Raw genomic sequence first — 25,035 nt, 5'->3', positions numbered from 1 at the left:
CTTGTTTCAAGGAGAAATGTAGTTGAGAGATTCTAAGACCTAGGTTTGTACATAGCCCAGTACAAAAAGAACTGTAATAGTCTTAATTGGAGCTCTTTTTCAGACTAATGCACAGTGGCAGGATTCATGTACACCAGGAATGGGGTGAGTTGTAGGAGCCAAGGTCAAGGGGGAAGGGAGAGGCCTGGTCACCTAGGGCCGGAGTCCCTTCGGTATAACTTCACATTTATTCTCGATGGGGATCTGTTGGAAGGACACTATATACAATCACCATATAGAATTTACCACCCCTAGTCCCACTTACATGCCCATTTCTTTTTGAGACTTCACTAGGTTGTAAAGCTGCAAATTCTCAGGGGGAGTGGATAGTAGGGCTGAATTCCTCGTCTTACGTGCATAATACTGATTAATAGGCCTGAGGATCATACCGAATCCAATAAACAGGAATGTGTACACATGAGGAAAAGGTGAATTGATGAATGCAGTGATATTTCTCAAAACACACATGTTAGAGTGATATGTTACTAAAATAATTTAATAGTAAAGTGATTTACAAAATGAGTAATTTTAGGTAGGTGTGAGACAACTCCAATGAGAACAGGCTGACACTGTAATGCAACAAACTATGTCAGAGGCTTCACTAGAGGTTACATCACATTACCATATTAATGTACAAGATAAGACACAGGACTTAAAGGAGTTAAATCAAGTCACAAGTGAAGTATGTATGAAATTTAACATATCAACAGTTAATCTATAGTTTATTAAGTAGTACACTGTTTTAGAATATGAATTTCTAAGGACAGCTTTCTATTTTCATTGTAATTTATAACAATTACCTTTACAATGTACTTATTTCTTAAACTCTGACCCTTGTTCTGTCATTTATATTATACATTTTTTCTTATATGTAATTTTTATATATAATTCTTATATATAAATTTTAAGGAAAATTGATCCTTAAGAAAGCTGAGAATTATATATCATTCCTCACATCAGTTGAGACTTTGTTTTCTTAGTACTAAACATTGTTTTTTATAGATCTCTCTTTTGCCATGATGAGGCAAGCCAGATGAAATCAGAGGATAATGTTTAATGGAATGTTTCAGAAAATTGTCATTTTTCTCATGTTTAATGTTGTGAATGGATATAGAATCTGTGTTCATTTATTTTGTGGATTTCAAGGTAATTTGTACAAAAGGACATTGTATAAACCAGTTGAAATTAGATACTTCCCTCGTTTCCTTTCCCCTTTGGATATACTGGAAAAATGTAGAAAGATTCAGATTATGTGTAGTATGTATCCCAAAACAGAGAATTGAGAAAATTATCTACTTCCAGCCACTGGGCTTTTTAAGCCTTATTGAGATATAATTCATGTACCGTACAATTCCTGGGTTTAAAATGTCCAACTCAGTATCTTTGAGTATGTTCACAGACACATAACTATCTCTGCACTCAAGTAGAAATTTTCATCACCCCAAAAAGAAACTCTGTATCCCTTAGCCATCACCCCCAGTTCCCCTCTTCCCCAGTCCCGGGCAACAACCAGTCTACATTCTATCCTCAAGATTTGCCTATTCTGGATATTTCGTATAAGTGGAACCACAATATGTGGTCCTTTGTGACTAGCTTCTCACTGAAAGTGTTCAAGGTTCATCATGTTACAGCACATATCAGTACTTCATCTATTCTTACTGTCAACACTGCTCCACGGTGTGGCATAACCACTTACTCATTCATAAGTTGATGGACCTTTGGGTTGTGTCCACTTGTTGGCTGTTAATAATGATGGTATGAGCATTCATTTACAAGTTACTGGGTGGATGTAGGTTTTTATTTCCCTGCCACGTGATTTTATCCTGAGTTAACTGGGGTGATCTCACCATCTCTTGGCCTTTGCTCATGTGTCCTTCCTGTCTCCTCAGTTTCTGATCCTCTTGCCTAATCCTGCATTACTCAGACCTGCTCACACCTCATTCTCCTGAAGCTCTAACTGCCTTACTAGCCTACTCTCTTCAGCATTTATCATCTGGTCTGTGCAGAACAGTTTACATTTAGCCCTTATTTTACATTTCTTCTAATGATATGTAATCTTGTCAGAATCCAAGTATAAGCTTGTCTAGGGGTAAATGTTATTTGATATGCATGGTATCTACCCTTGTATAAATTAAAATATTTTAGCTGTTGTTTATTTTATACCCTACCTATTAATTTCTCCTTCCTTGGAAGCACTAATCCAATAAAATTTTTATTCGAAATGTATTTTAAGCAATTAAATATAAACTTGAAAGCACTTAACCTAATAGAGGAGAATTATTTAATCAAATGCTCTTTTCCTCCCCCCTCACTATGAAAAAACTCTAAGTTTGCCTTCCTTCATTATGCAGCCAGAACTGGAATTTACAGGTGTATAGCACTTAACCAGTTGTAAACCTCTGGGTCAGCTTTTCTGAGATAACACCGTACTAGCTAACCTGTGACGGTATTTGGTGGAGCAGCTGAATAGAGATAGCTGCTGGAAATGTAGTGGTTTGGGAACTGTGATTTATCAGTAGAGCCTTTCATTTACGTTTTCCTTTCTCTTGGGTATAGACTTCTGAATGGTATATACTTACATATGGTAACTGTTTCACCTTTTGGAGAGTTGCCAGTCTGTTTTCCAAAGTGGCTACACCATTTTAAATTGTCATAGGTGGTGCTTGAGGGTTCCGATGTTTTTCCACATTCTTGCCAACATACGTCATTATCTGTCTTTTTTATTATAGCCATCCTAGTGGATGTGAAATGGCATCCCATTGTGTTTTTGATTGGCATTTTTCTGATAATGATGTTGAGTGTTTTTCATATGCTTATTATCCGTATATCTTCTTTGAAGGACTGTTCAATTCCTTCGCCCATTTTGATATTGGATTGTCTTTTTGTAAGTGAATTGTAAGCGTTATTCCTATATTGTAGATAGAAATCCCTCATCAGATAAAAGGTTTTCAAGTATCTTCTCCTATTCCATGGCTTGCCTCTTCACTGTCTGGATGAAGTCCAGTTAATCAGCTTTTCTCCCTTGGTGTCGTATCTGAGAAACTGTTGCCAAATCTAGTCATGAAGATATACGTCTTTGTTTTTTCCTATGAGTTTTATAATTTGAGCTCTTACATGTTCAGTTAAATTTGTATATATGCTATAAGGCAGAGGCCTGATTTTATTCTTCTGTTTGTGGATATTCAGTGGTCCCAGTATCACATGTTAAAAAAATTCTTCTTGTCCCATTTAACTGTTTGGCATCTTTGTTGACTGTCAGTTCACCACAGATATGTTTATTTTGTATTCTCAATTCTAGTACAGTTCTCTGTATGTCCATCCTTATGCCAGTACCAAACCAAATTTTATGAGGACTCTTTCCCAGTCATCTTGCATATTACCACTTGCTTCTCTCAACTCACAATGAGACTTTTTGCTTCTTAGAGAGCCTTTGTCTAAGTAAGTTTTCTTATTATCCCCTTTTCCCACCACTTTTCTGTTTACCTGGTTTACCTTAACAAATTCCCCAGTTCAGTAGCTTAAACAACATTTATCCTATTCACAAGCCCCGTCAGGAAATGTGTGGCCAGGACAGCCTGTCTCTGTTCCCTTCAGTTTCAACTAGGACGGCTGGAAGGCTGAGGCTGGAGTCATCTGGAGGCTAGTTCACTCAATGTCTGGTTGTTGGCGCTGGGCATCGGCTGGGACTATAGTTGGGCCTGGCAGCCAGAACGTGTGGCCTCCCCGGGTTACCAGCCTTGGAATTCACACAGCCTCACCTTCCCCATATTCTGTTCACTGGGAGCAAGTCAGCAAGGTTGGCCCACACCCTGCCTTTTTTTAAAGGAATGAATGAATGTTTTAGAAGTATGGGTACACTTAAAAAGGACAATTTTAAATTATCCTCCCACATGAAAAATACACTGCAATCACTATGTTATATACTTGAAACCAGTGTAATATGTTATGTCAGCTACACTTACAGTAGGAAAAGGACAGAGAACAAGAATATATATCCATGTAGCCAAAACACTGGTCAAGATATATAAAACATTTCAATTAAAAAAAAAGGAAAAGAGAATAAGAAAACCCCACTCAGCCGTACCCTGTACCTACCTGCCAAGCCTCAGTGATGGTGGCATCCGGCTCAGGCTTGAGTCTGAGATCTGGGACAGGGGCCTGGGCTGTGGTTTCTGGAGTTTAACCCTTGGGGTACAGTTCCCCTCAACATGAAGTTTGAGAGGTGAAGAGCCAAGCTGCCTACCACCCCCCTAGAGCTGACATTCCGCAGACCTGCTCAGGACTCTCCCATTCAGAATGGAAAACTGGGGACACATGGGTCCAGAGCAATTCAGAAGTGCAGCCTGCTGCAGGCTGCTAGTTATTTGAGGAAGACTTACTCCTCATGGGAATGCCTCTCCGTGGCCCTTTGCTGTTCCTCTGAGCTCTCTGTTCTGTCTGGTTCATGGGAAATTGCCTGTGTTTGCATCTGTTCTCTCAGGAATTTGAGGCACCACTGTAAATCTTTCTGAGGTCCTAACAAAGGGTTTTAGTCTTGGCATCAGCCTTAGAACCTGTTTTCCTGTCAGCACCCTGGATTTGATCTTAGCTCAGAAGCGTTTTCTTTTAGAATTACTTGGCAATTAGACATGTGGAGAGGCTAAGATTGGGAACCATATATTTGACCCTAGTAAGGCCTAGTTCCTTTATGTGTAATCATTTTCTTTAGCTTATCTTGCTCATTGATTTTACTTTCAGCTGCTTTGTAGCAAGAGCCCCACTTCCTCCAAGTTCCAGTGTCATTTTCTTTCCTTGTTGTCTTGCCAATGGGCTTCAGCCCTGTATGAGTTCACTATGGATTAAATGAGACTAAAAAATGACAATGGAACGTTCTTGGGGTTTATCCCCGTGGTGGCAGGTCAATCACTAGAATCTCGCCCACTCAGAGTGAGTCTGCATGCAGCAAGCCGGTATCTGCCTCTGGGCCTCTCTGTCCCCGCAGCCATCTCACTCTGTCCTTGGCACTGCCACCACCATTTGTGAACAAAATAAATGCTGTTTTGAGACACTAGGTTTTGGGGTGGTTTATCATGCAGCAATAAATCACTGGCAGAGATACTGATATTAAAAATGGGGTGCTGCCATTAAAAAAAAAAACCTAAAACAATAAGGAGTGCTTTTGAAACAGGTGATAGGTGGAACCTGAAAGGAGGTAGTGAAGAGTCAGAATGAAAATCAGCAGGGCTTCCAGGAGACTGAGTGGAAGCTTGATGGCCCCTGAAGAGGCTGAAATGAAAGCAAGGGCTTCTAGGCAAGTGTGGATAAAGTGAAGGTACCTACAGCCAGGATTCTCATCTGTCCTGGTCGGCTAGCTCACTACATTTGTGGAAAATACTTTGCTATTGACTCTATATAAAGAGCTCTGCCCAGTGCTCTGGGCAACATGGTAGCATGACCACATGGCTGATGCATGGCTGCAAGGCTGCAGGAGAGCAAACACAAGACGGGAGTGGTGGCACAGCATTTATTTTGTTCACAAATGGACAGTTTAGGCAAGGCTCAGTGAGGTCAGCTTCTTCACTTGGCATCAGCTGGGATGACGCACCACTGGGGTCTAGAATCACCTAAAGGCTCTTCGTGCACGTTTGGCAGTCTTAGCTGACACATGCAGGATTCACTAGTAGGCACCCTGGGGTGCTTCACAACAAGCGGGCCAGGTTTCTAGAGTGAGCCTCCCTAGAAAGAGAATCAGATGGAAACTGTATTACATTTTCTAACCAAGCCTTAGGGGTCACGAAGCAGTTCTAGCATTTTATCTTCACTAGAAACCAGTTACTGAGGCCACACATATTGAAGGGGAGGAAATTTCATGGGAAATGTGTCAAAGAATTTGTAAAACCACCACATCCACTCACCCTGTCTTACCAAATAATCAGTATATCTAAAGGAAAGTTGTTCTTCCTAGCTCAGTATCACTGAAATTCCAGTAGGTTTTCTTTTGCTGCTTCTTTCTTCATTTATTACATTTTCTTATTTGGTGGAAAGTAAGAAAGGATTACAGATATTACTGTGGAATTGTGGCATTTTTCGAAAAAACTATGCATCATCTCACTAAAATTTCATACTGGGATGTGTGAGTTCTCAACCCTGACAATCAATCTCCTTGGAATATGATTTAAATTAGCACAAAGCATTTGTAGTTGAGAGATAGGCTTATGTCATTAGAATCCATATTTCTGGATCATTAATTAGTCTTATTTCCAGCCTTATTTTGGGAGGCATTTATTGATGTAATCATTTAATGGAGGAAAGACATGGCACCATAATAGAAAAATAGAAAAGTCTAAAACCAAGTGCAGATGTTGTATGGCAAAAATGATGACGATAAAGGATGTATTGTTGTGACTCCTGGTGATTTTACCTTTGTTCTTGGTAATCTGAGTAATTTCAAGGTTCACTCTTCTAAGACTCTACTGTGGTATGTTGTGGGGAAAATTGAACTGCCTAGAGCTAGACTCCTCACCTGACCCTAAACTACTTGATGATGTAACTGGCCTACTGCTAGGCTACCACTCCCACACCCACAGGCAATAAGCTATTGCCTGAGTCACTATATAAAGAGCTCTGCCCAATGCTGTGTGTGGAGGCAGAGAGGGAGGAGGATTACAGACCTGCAGACTGTTGGATGCAGATGTAATTCTATTGCTTGACCTATGCCAGGAGAACAAGCCAGGTAATAACCACTTGTACCCCAAGAATGTCCCATTGTCATTCCTCAGTCTCACTGAGTCCATAGTGAACTTGCCCGGGGCTGAAACCCATTGGCAAGACATATGGGTAACATTTTACTGTAACCAAATTTATTTTAAAATTTGATAGCAGCTTTGACTTGGTCTATTCTCAGTCTATCTTCTTCTTACCAAACTCTATTCTTTTATGCATGTAGGTTGGTAATCTCACTACAGCACTGGAAATTTCATCTTCAGAATGCCTACCTGCAGTTACAAGAAATCAAGTTGAACAGATGCTGTTGTCTATGACATCACTCCAGAAGAAATGTGAAAAGCTAGAAAAGACGACAAAGAAACTGGAACAGGAAATAGTAAACCTCAAAACTCATATGGTAAATGAATTTAGCAGAACACTGCCAAGTAGAACAGTGCAGATGGTTCGCAGAAGAAAGAGCAAGACAGGAAATAGAGAAACTAAAAGAAGTCAGTCTATCTTTATGGGTTAATTTATTAATCTGTAATGTGCCTTACTTCATTGCACTGCAGATTACATTTTGGAAATAGACATTTTGTGTGTTCCCTCTACTTACAGCACTTGGTTTTACAGATTTCTGGAAGGATGGTAGCATGTGTTGCTCCCTTTAAATATTTCAGTTTCCATAATAATTATCAAAAAGTTGATCTTTCAGAATGATTCTCACTAGATAATCATTTTATTTTTATGACTGATTATACCAAACTTGTGATTTAAAAATTATACCGTACTTTTGGATAATGTTGTTTAGTTTAAAATATTTTAAATAGATTGTTATTCTTTGAATTGTCAGATTATGACTACTAAAATAAAGATTCAACTTTATTTTTATAGTGCAAATTTAATTCAGTTGAGGTTCTGATAAATATATTAAAGTTCAGGTCTTTTTTTTTTCCCATTTAAAGTTGCTCTCTGAATCATTGTCTCAAAACTAAAGAAAACAAATATACTGTAATTATTCAGATATTTTAAAAATTTATTCTTTTAATTTGCTTTAGGTACAAGTGTCATCACAAGAGAAGGTAGAGCAGTTGAGAGCTAATGATAATGCTTCCCTTAAAAGGGAAATGGAACTCAGAATTCAAGAGCTGGAATCTGAACTCTCCACAAAAACTCACAAAGAAGATTTGATGAAAACTAAATTGGAAAAATATCAACAATTGTACCTAGAAGAATTAAAATTTAGCAAGTCAATATTGGCAAATCGAGTAAATGAGTAAGTCAGCACAGAATCATAGAAAATAAATTAAGCTCATTAGTTTGCCTCTAAAGCGTTATTTTTATTGAGCCAGGTTGATAAGATTAGTAGGAAGTGAAAGCTAACTAGATAGTACATTCTGGAAAATGCTGTTAGTAAATGAACTTTCCTTTAAAATGATGGTCCAGCACAGTTTGTATCTCTCTTTCTTGGTTTTACATGACTTTATTTTTTCCTCTTAATATTTTCATAGTTAACCTGATCTACTAGTCTTTAAGTTCAGTGCTTTTGAAGCTTTGTAATTTAGACAGTGATAATATTATAAAATTGCTTCCTAAAGAATTTCCCTAAATACAAATATTAATGAGTTTAACTGTTTTTTGGAAGATTACATCTTAAACCCAAAGGGCCAAGAACTACTACCCAGCTGTCTTGCCTGAGGGTTTTAGGCCCAGGCAAGTTGACTATGGGTTTACTGAGACCAAGAAATGACAATGGAACATTCTTGAGGTAAAAGGTTTTATACCTAGCTTTATTCTCCCAGCTAGAGGTTGAGCACTTGAATCATGTCTGCATCCAACAGTCTGCAGGTCCATAATCCTCCTCCACTCTCTGGGCAGAGGTCTTTTAAATAGTGGCTCAGTCAGTAATAGCTTATTGCCACAGGTGTGGAAGCAGTAGCCCAGCAGTTGGCGAATACATCATCAAGTAGTTAAGGTTCAGATGAGGATTCTGGCTATGTGAACTTCAATTTTTCTCACACCCTTCCTCTCCCAGAGATTGTTGCTCTAAATTATTCCTCAGTGCCAAATTCGTAATTTCTCTGAGATAATGAGTGAGACATAAAAGGGTGATGAAAGCAAATCTTTGCAATGTCTTTGATGGATTACTTTATCTTTTATCTCTAAACTGGTTTACTCAGTAGGTCTAAGTGGCTTCCTCAAGAATCTTATAAGTATAGCCATTTCAGAAGGCAGCAAGTTTTACCTGTAAGCCATCTACATCACTGACAGCCATTTCTCTCCCTTTCCTACTTTGAATTACTTGTTAGGAATTGCCCTAGAAAAATATGTACTTCTATAGAATAAGCTTAAACCTGCAATCGTTTACAGTAGGTCTTCAGCACATTTTCAGTTCTGAAACACTGTCTCATAAGAAATTCTATTTACTGTTGTGGTTAACTTTTTATTAATGCAAGTCATTTATGTAACACTTAGGGAAAAATAAAAAATACACATTTTTTATTGCAGTCTCCACAGGACTACTGAGATACCAGCAGAGATCAATACCAGATGCTTTGTAGAGAAACAGCAGAACGGATCTTCAATCAGCCGTCTGACTATGAGGCCAGTGCTGGAGCCACCTAGCGTTGGAATTCTTAAGGGTTCAGTGATCAGCAGACATCATAGTCCAAGAGAAAATTCAGTGATTCCTACTTGCAGCCAACAGATTTCAAATGACAGAATCGAGACTTACTTGTTGAAGGTTAGTTATGTTATCTTTTTTTTCCCTTGGGCTTTAAATTTCTGATGTAATTCTTGTTTTTAATTTGGTGAAATTCTGAGTTGTTTAATTGATGAATGCACACTAAGTAAAAGTCCTAATTATTTGTGCTTCTAAGAAAGGAGACAGAAATTTTCTAAAGTCCTTGGATCTCTCCTTTTCAAGAGATACCTAATGTTAACTATTCAATAAATGAAACTAAACTGGCACATTTTAAATTTTGTGAAAATCAGCATCTTGAAAAAATGCATCAAAACTGCATTAAATTTGATTTTAGGAATTATTGCGAATTACAAGAGGTATACTTTGAGATGCTTTGGCTTACTTTCTAATTCATTTCAGGTGTGGTGAATGATCCTTTTAATGTATTGTTGAATTGTTTGCTAACAATTTGGTAAGGAATTTTGCATATGTGTTCCTCAGGAATATTGGTCTCTAATTTTCTTTAATTTTGGCAGTGTCTTTGTCCAGTTTTGGTATCAGGGTAATCTAGGCCTGATAGAATGAGTTTGGGAGCAGTCCTTTCTCTTTCAAGTTCTTGGAAATTTTGATGACAGGTATTAACTCTTATTTAAATGTTTGGTAGAATTCACTAGTGAAGACTTTTGTTTATTGGGAGTTTTTTTTTATATTAAAACTATTCAATTTCATTACTGGTAAGCAGTCCGATCAGATATTCTTTTTCCTCCTGATTCAGTCTTGGAAGGTTGTGTTTCTAAGGGTTTATCCTTTTCTTCTAGATTGTCCAATTAATTGGCATATAATTTTTATAGTCGTCTCTTATAATCCTTTGTATTTTTGTGGTGTTACTTGTAACTTCTCTTTCATTTTTGATTTTATGTTTTGGGGTCTTCTTTTTTTCCTAGTAAGTCTGGATAAGGGTTTACCAATTTTATCTTTTCAAAGAATCAGCTCTCAGTTTCATTGATCTTTTCTATTGTCTTAAGTCTTTATCCTTCCTTCTACTAGTTTTGGGCTTTGTTTTCTCTGTTGTTTTCTAGTTCACTTAGGAGTAAGGTAAGATTGTTTATTTGCAGTTTTTCTTCTTTCTTGAGGTAGGCCTCTGTTGCTATAAACTTTTAACTGCTTTTGCTGTGTCCCAAAGATTTTGGAATGTTGAGTTTCCATTTTCATTTGTCCCAAGGTATTTTTTGATTTCCTCTTTGATTTCTTTGTTCACCTATTGGTTGTTTAGTAACATGTTTAACTTACATGCTTGCTTTTTACAGGTTTTTTTCTTGTAGTTGATTTCTAATTTAATGCCATTATAGTTACAAAAGATGCTTGACAGACTTCAGTCTTTTTCAGTTTATTGAGACCTGTCTTTTTGCCTAACATCTGTCCTGCAGAATGTTCCATGTCCGTATCAAAAGAATGTATTGTTTTTTGAGAAAGAATGCTTTGTGTGTGTATATATATATATATATATATTAAATTCCATCTGTGTAGTGTATCATTCCAAACCACTGTTTCCTTATTGATCTGTCTGTATTGTCAATCTATTGATGTAAATAAGTGTGGTGTTACAGTTCGCTACAATTATTATTTTACTGTCAATTTCTCCCTTTATGTGTGTGTTGATATTTTGACGCTCCTGTGTTGGGTACATAGATATTTATTGTGGCAGGGTGGAAGTCATTTGGAGGAGCACCTGCCAGGGTGGGAATGTTGGGTGGGCAGTATGCAGGTGAATGCTGGGGCAGGGTGAGTACTGTTAGCAAAACAGATGGAGAGAGTCAGAATTTCATTCATACATTAACCTATTTACAATAGGATGATGAATTACAGTGGTTTAAGTGGGCACACTTAACTTGATTCCATTACATTTTTATATTTTCATAACACTTAAAATTAAAATATCAAATATTAACTTAAAACATCAATTGATACTGGAAATGACTGTGTGTGTGTATATGTGTTTGGCATATATATAGGTATTCGTCAAATTGGTCTCAAAAAGAGACTGCAACATTATTCTGACCTTAACCTCAATTATTATACCTTGTCAATAAATTACTGTTGGATGAATGAACATATATTGTATTTATTGCTATTGTTATTGGCTTCATTATATCTCTTACTGAAAGTTCCTTTCACCCTTTCCCCTCCTGAAAGTGGGGACTCTTCAGAGCAATGTGCATTAGTTATCAAGTCAAGGCAGAAGAAAATGTTTTGTAAGTGTTGTAAGTCTTTCTTGTTAGAGCTTGTCGGGTAGGTGACAAATGACATTCCTTTTCACCTTCTGAACTGAAAACACAGGAGTCAGGTAGATGACAATAGACTTACTAGTTTATTACTAACACATTCTAATGAATTAGAGGATGTGGCTAAGATGTGCAACACAGCAGGTTTCCAAATACTTCATCACAGATTTTCATCCCACTTCCCCAAGCAGTTGTAAATGGAGGAAACAAATGCCTGACACCTGTCCCAGGGGCAGGCTGCTTAGTGCAAAGAGCAAGCCTGATTTCACATTACTGTGAACAAGCACATCTTTTCAAAGAGGAGATTCAGAACCCAGCACACACTTCTTAGCTCCTTATCCAAAAACCACCCATTAGGTAAATCTCTCCTCTCATGAGGAAGGTAGAGAGACTATAATTCCTCACATGGAAACTTAAAAAGGAAATGCAGGTTCTAAAATTCCTGACTGGATTTAAATTCTAATTGAAATTAATCATGTCTTTGTACATACCGACTAATCATGAGCGGTTGGACAGAAATATGCTAGATGGTGAAGAGAAATCTGTTTCCTTTCAAATTTTGCTATAAGCAACTCACTGCATGGATAACTTTCTTGTTGATTGAGTTTGGTAAACCAAGTTCTATTTGGAGGAAATGAATAGTTCTTTTAAGGAAAAATTTTCTCAATTTCAGCTTGCTTGATCCAACTAAAGAGTCTCATCTTCAAAGCCCCTGTATTATGTTTAAAAATATGTGTGCTTTATAAATTGAGTATATTGGCTGCCAATAGGAGTTAAGATATTAATTTCTATTTTTATTCATGATGTTAAAACTTACAATTTTGTTAGAAAGCTATGTGAAAACCTTTTACATATTCATTTTTTCTGAGTTACAGTTAAAAATATTCATATTTTTCCTGAATTTGAGGAAGTGGCTGGTGTAGAACTTGAGGCTCAGTAAGGAGACCTAAAGCCCATTCCTGGCCTGCAGCTCATTGGTTTTGTAACCTTAGGAAAGCTGCAGTCCTACTGAGCCTTTGTTGCCTCTTATGTAAAATTAGTGACTTTCATACCTTAAAAAATGTTTTTTCCTTCAAACAATAGACCCTTTGAGTATCAAACTGTTAGAAAAAAACAGAGACAAGGAGAACTGTCCAGCTAGAGAGATGGAGTGGGGCAGTGTCCCCAGTGGAACCTTAGATTTCTATGGGCATAGTTGGAAGATCAACAGTTAAAACAAAATCCTCCTCATTAAAAATCTTTTTATTTTAATTAAAACTTGCTGATATCTTGCTTTCCTGTATGTAATTTACTCCCCTTTCTCTATTTTTAATAAATGGAAAAGTGTAAATAAAATTGCAGATGTAGTCTCATGATTAACAGACTTTGAGCTAATTCCACCATCAGAACATAGTCCTATAAAGGTCAAGGAGGTAAATGATTAGGAAAAGAGCTTTTGGGGAAAAGGTAATTAACATTATGCTGGTAGTTCCTTAATTCAAGTTATGAAAAATGTGATTTTCATTTTACATAGCATTTGTAAATGGTGACATAAAATTGTTTCGATCAATAAGGACTTCTTCCTGAACTGGGACTAAGTTTTTTTTTTTTTTTAAGGTATCATTCATATACAATCACATGAGCAACACTGGTTACTAGATTCCCCCTACTATCAAGTCCCCACCACATGCCTCATTATAGTCACTGACCATCAGCATTGTAAGATGCTATAGAGTCACTACTTGTCTCCTCTGTGCTATACTTCCTTCCCTGTTCCCCCCTATGTTATATGTGCTAATCATGATACCCTTATTCCCCTTCTCCCTCCCCAGTCCCTTTCCCTTTGGTAACTGTTAGTCCATTCTTGGGTTCCGTGTTTCTGCTGCTGTTTTGTTCCTTCAGTTTTTTCTTTGTTCTTTTACTCTATATATGAGTGAAATCATTTGGTACTTGTCTTTCTTCTCCTGGCTTATTTCACTGAGCATACTACCCTCTATCTCCATCCATGTTGTTGCAAATGGTAGGATTTGTTTTCTTCTTTTGGCTGAATAATATTCCATTGTGTATATGTACCACATCTTCTTTATCCATTCATCTACTGATGAACACTTAGGTTGCTTCCATTTCTTAGCTATTGTAAATAGTGCTGTGATAAACATAGGGGTACATATGTCTTTTTGGATCTGGGATCCTGTATTCTTAGGGTAAATTCCTAGGAGTGGAATTCCTGGGTCAAATAGTACTTTTGAGTTTTTTGAGGAACCTCCATACTGCCTTCCACAATGGTTGAACTAGTTTACATTCCCACCAGCAGGGTAGGAGGGTTTTCCTTTCACCACATCCTCGCCAGCATTTGGTGATTCTTGTCTTTTGGTTGTTGACCATCCTAACCGATGTGAGGTGATATCTCATGGTTTTAATTTGCATTTCTCTGATGATTAGTGATGTGGAGTGTCTTTTCAAGTGCCTGTTGGCTATCTGAATTTCTTCTTTGGAGAGGTGCCTGTTGAGATCCTCTGACCATTTTTTAATTGGGTTATTCATATGGACACAAAGATTTCAGAAAATCTGCTTGATGAAAAGAAAAATAGAGGCTAGAGCCAGTTTTCAAGCTTAGTTTCCAATTCACAACTTTCTGGAATCAGAAAGAAGGCAGATAATACACAATTCTTTAATTGTAACTTTGTTACCTTTCTGGAAATTAGAGCCAGTTTGGGAAACACCTGACCAGTTATACTTAACTACTTAATTATAAATGTGGGGGAATATTTCAAACTATTACAAGTATTGTTATTACCATAAAAGTTATGATGTCTTATTACACTAAAAGTGTCCTTATTTAAATCTTTCTTTTAAAATGTACCCTCTCACTAACTACCCTTCAAAGTACGGTCTAAATCAGCATACTGAACATAATGAACACTGTGATTATAATGATAATGGGATATGTAATGCCTTTACAAATTTTAGGTGTGAAGACAGGTTTTTGGCTAACATGTTTCCCCATATTTTCAGAGACTGTTTTCCGTAACACTTTTGTGACAATAACATTATAGACAGGCCTTATAGAAAGAATAAGATGACAACAACATTAGTAGGCAGGGCTTGTAAAATGAAATATTCAATCCCACAACATCAAACTTAACAGTGAAAAGCTGAAAGCTTTTTCTCTAAGATTGGGAACAAGACAAGGATGCCCTCTCTCCCCACTTTAATTTAATGTGGTACTAGAGGGCCTAGCCATGGCAATCAGACAACACAAAGAAATAAAGAGCATCCAGATTGGTAAGGAAGAAGTTAAATTGGCACTGTCTGCAGAAGACAATATTGTACATAAAAAACCCTAAAGAATCCACTCCAAAAATACTAGATCTAATATATGAATTCAGCCAAATTGCAGAATACAAAATTAATACACAGAAATCTGTTGCATTCCTATACACTAACGATGAACTAGTAGAAAGAGAAATCAGGAAAACAGTTCCATTCACAATTGTATCAAAAAGAATAAAATACCTAGGAATAAACCTAACCAAAGAGGTGAAAGACCTATACCCTGAAAACTACAGGACACTAATGAGGGAAATTAAAGAAGACACCAATAAGTGGAAACTGGATTTTATGGATAGGATTGTACTCAATACAGATAGCAAAATGTTTTCACTTAATTTTTTGCAAGTACAATTTTTATGTAATGTTATGACAGTCCCACTCTTTTCATTTTATGTAGTTAAGATCCTGTGCTGAAAAATTGATGGCACAGAATATACCTTAAGATTTTAATTTTCTAAAAGTCTTAGAATGGAAAATCCATTTTAAGGAAAAATTCATTTAAGGAATAGAGCTAAACTTTTTTAAAGGGCGTTTTCTCTTAAGAATTGCAGATTATTGCATTCAGTGTATAATATGACTTGTTTAAATCTCTTACCAGTAAGATCAAATAATCATCTTTCTGAAATTATGTGTAATCAATACACCAATATTGTACTTTTTGTCAGATTAATCCAAACAGCATTACAGATATGTTATCTAAAATTGAACAGGAATTTATTTTCTGTGATTATTTTTCTATTTAAGGAATCCCCAAGTTAAGTCTAGCCTCTAAAAGTATTATTTAAAAGCCATATTTCATTAGCTATGTATTACTTATATGATAATGTATTGTTTAACTTAAAAATTACAAATAACATTTGACTTATTTCAGGTGCAGCGAAAATTGGAAAAACGCATAACTAGAGAATTGGAAGAAGGTATGTTGTCAAAGTTTATGAATTAAATTAGATGTCCTTGCTTTCTGAAATGAACTCTAATAAATAGCAACCTTTTCCATTGTTTGGGTAATAGGTATTACATTAAATACTTTTTTCTTATACATATCTAATGAAAAATGTGAAGGCATACCCTTTAAAAATGAAGAATATTTATTCACCATTTATTCACTCTTGATTTTTTTCACCACGTTCCATAGCTTTTTAAATATCTCAACACATCCATGGATCTGTTCTTTTTTTTGGCCATACCTTTCCTTTACTTCTGCTATTCCTATAGAACTGTCAGCCTGCACTTCTCAGAACACATGGGCCTTGCCATCTTCTCATGTTCCTGGTAGTGATTTAAGGCCAAAACACCATGACTCATCTACTAATAGGCAATTACAGATCAAATAAGTGTCACTTGAAGGGGGACATTTAAATCTCCAGCCTTTGACTCAGTCATTGTTTTTAACTTTTACTCTCAAGAAAAATTCCAAATTACTTATCAGGAATAAAAACACCCAAATCAAGTTTGGTTCTTGCCAAATCCTTCAGCCTTATCTCTTGCTACTTACCTCCTACTCTGGCCTTCTGCTGTAGCATGTTGCCAATTTTAATTTCTATTTAATTTCTATTTAAGTAGACTACTTAAAATTCCACAAATGTTCTTCCTCACCTCTAAGTCTTGGCAGATGCTTCTTTCCTCTATCTTGCACATCTATCCCTTGTCCTCATGTATACCAATTTACATGTCACCTACACTGAACAGCCAAAAACACATACAAAATTGGGACGTCCCTTCTATATGTTCCAGTAATGCTTATTTTCATGCCTGTCACGGTATATATGACTGTATGGGAACTTTCTGTCTTGTCTGTTTTCCCAGTTTATAGCATATGGCTGACAGGGTGAGTTGTGTCATCTTCATCTTGTGTAGTTCCATCTTGTAATGAGAAACCAAAGCTCTAATACTTAGTTAATTCAGTACACAACTATGGGCAAGTAATACTTACTATTAATCTAATCTTGTTTTTTTGTATTGTAGTTGCATATAGATATTTTCCTTTCTTACACTTATGAAGGTCTCAACTTCTTAAAATTAACTCATACTTGTTAACTGTCCAGTATTTTTGATAAACACTATAATTCTTTCTTTTTCTTTTAAGCTACTGCTGAACTTGAATCCGGAGCCTGGACAGCTGCTACTACTCTATCTTATGGGTTATATTGAAATAAATATGTAGTTTTGAAAACATCACAAGAATATGTATAGATTTTGGAGAAAACTTGCATCATCTCTGAAAGATAAGTGTAGAGATCTGGGAAAAAATGGCAGCATGAGAAATGAGGCAGAAAACTCCTCCCAAAAATCACATATGACATGAAAGTACAGCAAAGAGTGACCTGAAGATTGCTACAGACTGGCTATCTGGGGAAAAGAGAAGACCTCATACTTTTAAAAGAGTACAGTAGCAAAGCTGTGACCCGGCTGGACCCAATCCCTCCCACCACCCCAGCTCACTGATGGGAGGAAAAGAAATAAAGTGGGGAGGTATGAAAGACAGGAGGGATACTCGGAGAGACTGTGAAGAAATAGAGTGGGGAGGTACAAAAGACAGGAGGGATACTCGGAGAGGCTGAGATTCCAGCCGCTTGTGGAGAACAGGTACCTACAACCAGCTGCTCTGGGACAAAAGAAGGCAGGCACTTTGAAAGACTTAATAGCAGCAAAAAGGGGTGCTAAAGGGGCAAGGATTACACAGAATTTCTTGCTCAGGAGAAAAGACAGGTGGACAAAATCATCTTGGCACACACAGCCCAGAAGTTTGGAAACTTTTGGGAGCTTTAGTCGCTCTATCCCCCTGGCTGCCAACGCAGCACCGAGGCCCCTCGCAATATACTTTCCTCTTAGCATGGCCTTCGCTGCATCCCAGAGATTTTGCAGTGTTGAATTATTGTTGTCATTTGTCTCCATATATTGCCTGGTCTCTGTTTTTATTTGGTCATTAATCCATTGGTTATTTAGGAGCATATTGTTAAGCCTCCATGTGTTTGTGGGATTTTTCGTTTTCTTTGCGTAATTATTTCTAGATTCATACTTTTGTGGTCTGAGAAGCTGGTTGGTACAATTTCAATCATTTTGAATTTCCTGAGGCTCTTTTTGTGGCCTAGTATATGATCTATTCTTGAAAGTGTTCCATGTGCAATTAAGAAGAATGTGTATCCTGCTGCTTTTGGTGGAGTGTTCTGTAGATGTCTTTTAGGTCCATCTGTTCTAATGTGTTGTTCAGTGCTTCTGTCTCCTTATTTATTTTCTGTCTGGTTGATCCATCCTTTGGAGTGAGTGGAGTGTTGAAGTCTCCCAAAATGAATGCACTACATTCTCTTTCTGTTAGTATTTGTTTCTCATATGTAGGTAATCCTGTGTTGGGTGTATAGATATTTATAATGGTTGTATCCTCTTGTTGGATTGACCCCTTTATCATATGTAATATCCTTCCTTCTCTCTTTTGGCTTTCTTTGTTTTAAAGTCTATTTTATCTGCTACAAGTACTGCAACTCCTGCTTTTTTCCCCTATTAGTTGCATGAAATATCTTTTCCCATCCGTTCACATTTAGTCTGTGTATGTCTTTGGGTTTGAAGTGAATCTCTTGTAGGCCACACATAGCAGGGTCTTGTTTTTTTATCCATTCAATGATATGTCTTTTGATTGGTGCATTCAGACCATTTCCATTTAGGTTGATTATTGATAGGTATGTACTTATTGCCATTGCAGGCTTTAGATTCATGGTTACCAAAGGTTAAAGGGTAACTTCCTTACTATCTGAGAGTCTAACTTAACTTACTTAGTAGTTATTCCAAACACAATCTAAAGGGGTTTTTTTCCTCCTTTTTCTTCCTCCTCCATTCTTTATATATTTGGTATCATATTCTGTACTCTTTGTCTATCCCTTGACTGACTTTGGGTGTAGTTGATTGAACTTTGCATCTGCTTTGCAATTAATTGTTCTAATTTATTGTCTGTGGTTTTACTTCCCTTGATGACAGCTATTTAGCCTTAGGAACACTTCCATCTATAGCAGTACCTCCAAAATACACTGTAAAGACAGTTTGTGGAAGGTAAATTCTCTCAGCTTTTGCTTATCTGGAAAATGTTTAATCCCTTCTTCTTGCCGGGAAGAGTATCCTTGGTTTGAGGCCCTCCTGCTTCATTGTATAAATATATCATGCCGCTCCCTTCTGACCTGTAAGGTTTTCTGCTGAGAAGTCTGATATTAGGCTTTCCTTTGTATGTGATCTTATTTCTCTCTCTGGATGCTTTTAATACTCTGTCCTTATCCTTGATCTTTGCCATTTAAATTATTATATGTCTTGGAGTTGTCTTCCTTGGGTTCCTTGTGTTGGGAGATCTGTGCACCTCCATGGCCTGAGAGACTATCTCTTTCCCCCAATCAGGACGTTTTCAGCAATTATTTCAACGACACTTTCTATCCCTTTTTCTTTCTCTTCTTCTCCTGGTACTCCTATAATGTGAATATTGTTCCATTTGGATTGGTTGCACAGTTCACTCAATATTCTTTCTTTGGTAAAGATCCTTCTTTCTCTCTGTTGCCTCAGCTTCTTTGTATTTCTCTTCTCTAATTTCTATTCCATTTACCATCTCCTCTACTACTACATTGTATGTTTCATTTCAGATATGGGGTTTCTTAATGATTGAATCTCCATCTTAAATTAGTCCCTGAGTTCTTGAATGTTTTCCTGTACCTCCATGAGCATGTGATTGATTTTTATTTTGAAATCTCTTTCAGAAAGATTGATGAGCTCATTTTCACTTGACTCTTTCTGGTGCTTGTGGGATTTGGGTTTGAACCAGGTTCCTTTGATGTTTCATATTTGTATGTGGCGCCCTCTAATGGCCCAAAAGCTCTGCTCTCAAGCTACTCAGCCCCTCTAACAATTTCGGGGTCTGTGGGGGAGTGGCGCTGGTGCCTGGGGGGAGGAAAGAGCTATTTTCTGCTTCCTGGTTATTGTGCCTGCCTCCACTGCCCAAACCAGTGGGCTGAGCACACAGGTGTAAGCCTCTACACTCTGCATTTGTAGTTGCCATAGGCAGGGCTTCCTCCGGCTGTTCTGACACCAGGGCAGGGGCTTCAGGTTTCTGAGCCAGTGCTGGTCGGCTGGGAGTAAGGTGCAGCAGGTTGCACATCACAATGTGGGGCCTTGGAGCTGCATAGCCAGCCAGGGGCATGGAGTGCCTGAAGCTCCTGAATGTTCCCAACCTGCCAGGCAGAGCATGCCCAGACAACCTTGTCCACATATCCCTTCTCCTGAGAAGCAAGCTCTGTGCAATCCCCACCCCTTCAGCAGCCCTCTTGCTGCTAGAAAGCGTCTCAGACCGCCTGCCTTTCCTTTATCCCAGCGTAGCTGGATGTGGATCCTGGTCCTCCACAAACAGCTGGAATCTCAATCTCTCTAGGTAATCTGCCTGTCTTAGCTTTCCAACCCCACTAATCTCCAGAGCACCATGCAATGTAGGTTCATGCTCCCAGAGTAGATCTCCAGGGCTAGGTGTTCAGCAGTCCCAGGGCTCCAACCCCAACCCACTCTGTTTCTCTTCCTCCCCCCAGTGAGCTGGGGTGGGAGAAGGGCTTGGGTCCCACTGGGTCATGGTACATTACCCTCTTCTGTTAGGTCTGTTCTATTCTCCAGGTGTATGCAGTCTGGTGCAGGCTTCTTTCCTGTTGTTGCTCTTTCAGGATTAGTTGCATTAATTATATTTTCATATCATATGTGGCTTTGGGAGGAGGCCTCTGTCTCACCTCTCATGCTGCCATCTTTATTCTCACTCCCAGGAAATCCCAATTTTCTAAAAAAATATTTTCCATAATTATACTTTGAGTTTTGAATTGGGGAGATCTTAATTCTGAATGTGAAGGCAGTACATGCATGGAAAAATCTAAAACATTTTTTAAGCTTAAACATGGTAATTGGTGGGTCAAGAGCAATAGAAATAGCATGTGACTTGTTTTAAGAGTCCATGAAAGTGTAGGTGGAATTCCAGAAAATGTAGTGCTATAGGAGGTAGCAAAATCCTTCTTCCCAGAAATTTCTGGATCAGCATGAGCTAAGATGTCATTCCAAGTGCCCCACATTCTGTAGACAAGAATGGAAGAAAATGTAGACAAGAATGGAGGAAAATGCCAAGAGGTGATTCATGCATCCTTACTTTAAATGCGACCTGGTACCATGGAAGGCAGAAGGAGGCCTTCCTCTGAGTTACAGGTGCAATCTGGTACACCCAGGGATGTGGAGGGTCAGATGTGATGTCACCCCGGAAGTGACATCACCAGATCCGGGCACGAGAGAGTGATATCACCAGAAGTGAGAAGTGACTACACTGGATATGAGATCAGTCTGGAAAATACATCATTATGAGCCTGTGTATATAAGTTGTGCTCAGAAAATAAACTGCATCACTTGTCTGCCATCTGTGGGCAGTGAACCTCCTGATCCCAGCTTTGGCTTCCATGTCTTTTTTTTATCTTTCTCTGTGTTTTCCTTAAGCTCCTCATCCACTCCACTCAGGTTCAGCTGGTTTGTGGAGCTGGGCTCTGAATATGGGCAGACCAGTTCAAGGTTAAACATTATCTCCCCAGAAATGAGAATATTTGAGTGATATGCATTTGTGCCAGGAGATAGGATCTTAATTTATGGTTAAATTGAATGATATCTCTCAGTATTCCATAGGAAACACTTTTGTACTCTGTAAGAATAAAAAATTTATAACATACAAATTTGCATGATTTGCCAGGTGGAATTATTGGCAGGAGGGATGGGAACAAAAATAGTAGAGGACAGAGAAGTTGTCTGGTGGGGGTGGGGGGGTTGGCCACAAAATGAAGAGTGAGAGAGTCAGGTGAGAGAGAGTGCAAGGTGTTACATAAGAACAGGGTAAGACCATGCACATTGATCCATGTGGCCGAGCAGAATAAAAGAACAAAAGCCAGCATTTGTGAGACACCCACCATATGCCAGGTGGAATGTTAAGCTCTGGTTGTGCAACATTTCATTTCAACACTATCTTACTTGAAAGCAAACAAAAAAAAAACAAAATTAGGTGAGCTTGATGTTTCATATTTGTATGTGGCGCCCTCTAATGGCCCAGAAGCTCTGCTCTCGAGCTACTCAGCCCCTCTAACAATTTCGGGGTCTGTGGGGGAGTGGCGCTGGTGCCTGGGGGGAGGAAAGAGCTATTTTCTGCTTCCTGGTTATTGTGCCTGCCTCCACTGCCCAAACCAGTGGGCTGAGCACACAGGTGTAAGCCTCTACACTCTGCATTTGTAGTTGCCATAGGGAGGGCTTCCTCCGGCTGTTCTGACACCATGGCAGGGGCTTCAGGTTTCTGAGCCATATTAAACACCTTGCTAAAGAGTTTGTTTCCTGGCATCCAGCATCTGTCTGTTTGCTAAAGAGTAAGCTAAGAATCTTACACTTTTAACATAGTTTTCTCCAGCTTTAGAAATTCAAAGACCACTTTTAATGTGTATGGCATTTTTCCCATCAGAATCTAGCATGGTGCCCACTCATTGACTAAACGAATATGCCACTTTTTTTTAGAGTCTGAAGCGTTTTTTTTAATTAAGGTAACATTGATACAGAATCTTATGAAGGTTTCACATTGTGGTTACTATGTTCACTCATATTATCAAGTCCCCCCTCACGTACCCCACTGCAGTCACTGTCCATCAGCATAGTAAGATATTACAAAGTCACTACTTGTCTTCTCTGTGCTATACTTCATTCCCCGTGCCCCCACTATATTATGTGTGCTAATCATAATACCCCTTCATCCCCTTCTCCCTCCCTCCCCACCCATCCTCCCCAGTCCCTTTCCCTTTGGTAACCACTAGTCCATTTTGGGGATCTGTGCCTCTGCTGCTGTTTTGTTCCCTCAGTTTTTGCTTTGTTGTTATACTCCACAGATGAGTGAAATCATTTGGAACTTGTCTTTCTCTGCCTGGCTTATTTCACTGAACATAATACCTCTAAGCCATGTAGATATGAGACACCTGGCCATTTCTCACTCTCAGGCATACAAAGATGATGATGGCCATGCTTTTAATAGACCATGACAGAGAGTTGTGGTGTCTTACAGTGATGATTTTCCCAAATCACAGGCTCTGGCTAATACTTCAACAGAAAATTTTCCTCCAGGAACACTTAACAGTTCTAAGGCTAAACAAGGAAACAAGAATTTACATTAAATCCATGCTCTCCTTTGACTTGATAGAAAAGATGGCAGAGATTAAGACAGCTGTGTACACATAATGGAAAGGAGTAGTGTTGGGGGGAGGGCGTTGTGTATTTTCCCAGGTTCTTGTCCCTGCAACAACAAAGAATTGAAGGGCAGAGACACAATAGTGAAACAGAGTAAAAATTTTATTTAAAAAGTTACTTAGAAAGTGCATGCAACTCAGAGTGAGGAACGCCCTGAAGGTTGGGGATTCCCCCCTTTTAAGGATTTTTCAGGAATGTGACAAAGGGCTAGGAGGTGTGGACTGGTTAAGTGGTCCTGTTAGGGAGAGTTCCGGTGACGGTGATGCAGTTAAGTCAGGACAAAGGAAGGAATTCATTAAAGTAAGAGTGTTAGGGAATGACATAATAGAATAACAAAGGAAGTTCATTGAACAGCTACTCAGCATAGGGCACGACCCCTGCTAACTCCTTAAGGCAGGGTCACCTGGCATCCAGCATCTGCTTGGATCTACCTGCACCGCATGGGAACTGAGTCCCTACCATCCCATGCTTTGGGGGAGCTGCAGAGCACTGGATGGAGTGGCATTATGTTCTGCGAACTTCCTATAGGTAAAGAAGGGAGACTTTCAGGCAGGTTACAGAATAAAAAGCATGACTGTAAACTGCAGTTCCTGATCACCCAGGCGAAGGTAATTTGCAAGCCCAGGGCTGAGCTCCCAGAAGCCCCTCCTTACTTGTGTGAGATAGGATAGAGTGAAGGTTAAAGCCAGAATTCGGAGGAGTAGAATGACAAAGAAAAGGAACGAAACACTCTGGAAAAGGCTCAGAGACAATGCATTTAAGTGAGAAGTTTATTTAAGGCAAAAGGTGCACACTTGGAGAAAGGGGAGTGTGGGCTGCCCTAGAGAGGAGGCACCCCTGAAAGGTTGAGAAAAGAAAGTTTAAAGTTAAAAGGTTACGCACTGACAAAGTGCGGGCGACCTCAGAGGAGAGCGCCGAAAGGCTGGGGGGTTCCCCCTTTTAAGGATTCTTAAGAAATGTGACTAAGGGCTGGGAGTGCAGACTTGTTAAATGGCCTTCGAATACTTACAATTAACACAAGGAACTTTCTGCTCTGATTTCTCCCTGGGATACCGGCGTCCTGGTCTGGGAGCATATTAAACACCTTGCCTGCCCAGCACCCAAGGTGGGCTGAGTTATTGTCTGTTTGCTAAAGAGTAAGCTAAGAATCTTACACTTTTAACTCCCTGGGTATCAAAATACAGTCTTTAAGATGGAATTGAGACAGGGACCATGGGATTAGGCAGAGTAGGGTGAGGGTCTCCGGAGAAAAAGAGCAAGAGCAGTCAGAACAATGTAACAATATGCAAAGAAGTCCCTATCAAAATTCTGCGTTAAGCATTATGCAAAGTCAGAGTCCCACTAATTCTCTAGGGTAAAGATTTGTATAAATAACAAGGAATACAGAATCATTTAAGGCTCAAAAGGCCAGGAGCAACTTGGCCTGGAATGTTTGAGTGTTCTGCAGATAAAATATCTCAGCATAAACAATCACTTAATTGTATCAGTTACATCATGACAATGTAAAGTTCACCTTATCCTGCCTGCTAAAAGGATTATTTATTTTTTTTTGAGAGGGCATCTCTCATTTATTGATCAAATGGTTGTTAACAACAATAAAATTCTGTATAGGGGATTCAATGCACAGTCATTAATCAACCCAAAGCCTCATTCTCAACAGTCTCCAATCTTGTGAAGCATAACGAGTAAGTTCTTACATAGTGAATAAGTTCTTACATGGTGAACAGTGCAAGGGCAGTTATATCACAGAAACTTTTGGTTTTGATCACGCATCAC

General features: G+C 38.6%; 2 protein-coding genes across 3 annotated transcripts in view; one reads left to right on the top strand and one right to left on the bottom strand.

The window, feature by feature from the left end:
- The window catches only part of LOC108407493 (ankyrin repeat domain-containing protein 26-like), a 129,762-nt gene extending 108,325 nt beyond the window's left edge, over positions 1-21,437 (top strand). The window contains exons 52-56 of the mRNA XM_073232295.1: positions 6,965-7,141; positions 7,782-7,999; positions 9,232-9,466; positions 15,872-15,917; positions 17,087-21,437. Of these exons, the coding sequence (XP_073088396.1) occupies positions 6,965-7,141; positions 7,782-7,999; positions 9,232-9,466; positions 15,872-15,917; positions 17,087-17,151 (741 nt within the window). The 3' untranslated portion in view covers positions 17,152-21,437. The remainder of the gene's footprint in view (positions 1-6,964; positions 7,142-7,781; positions 8,000-9,231; positions 9,467-15,871; positions 15,918-17,086) is intronic.
- LOC140848495 (1-phosphatidylinositol 4,5-bisphosphate phosphodiesterase eta-1-like) overlaps positions 1-25,035 on the bottom strand; it is a 254,577-nt gene that overhangs the window by 213,775 nt on the left and 15,767 nt on the right. The window lies entirely within an intron of this gene.

Source organism: Manis javanica, chromosome 3, assembly GCF_040802235.1.
Source record: "Manis javanica isolate MJ-LG chromosome 3, MJ_LKY, whole genome shotgun sequence".
Taxonomy (NCBI): Eukaryota; Metazoa; Chordata; class Mammalia; order Pholidota; family Manidae; genus Manis; species Manis javanica.
This window is presented reverse-complemented; position numbering and strand designations above follow the sequence as displayed.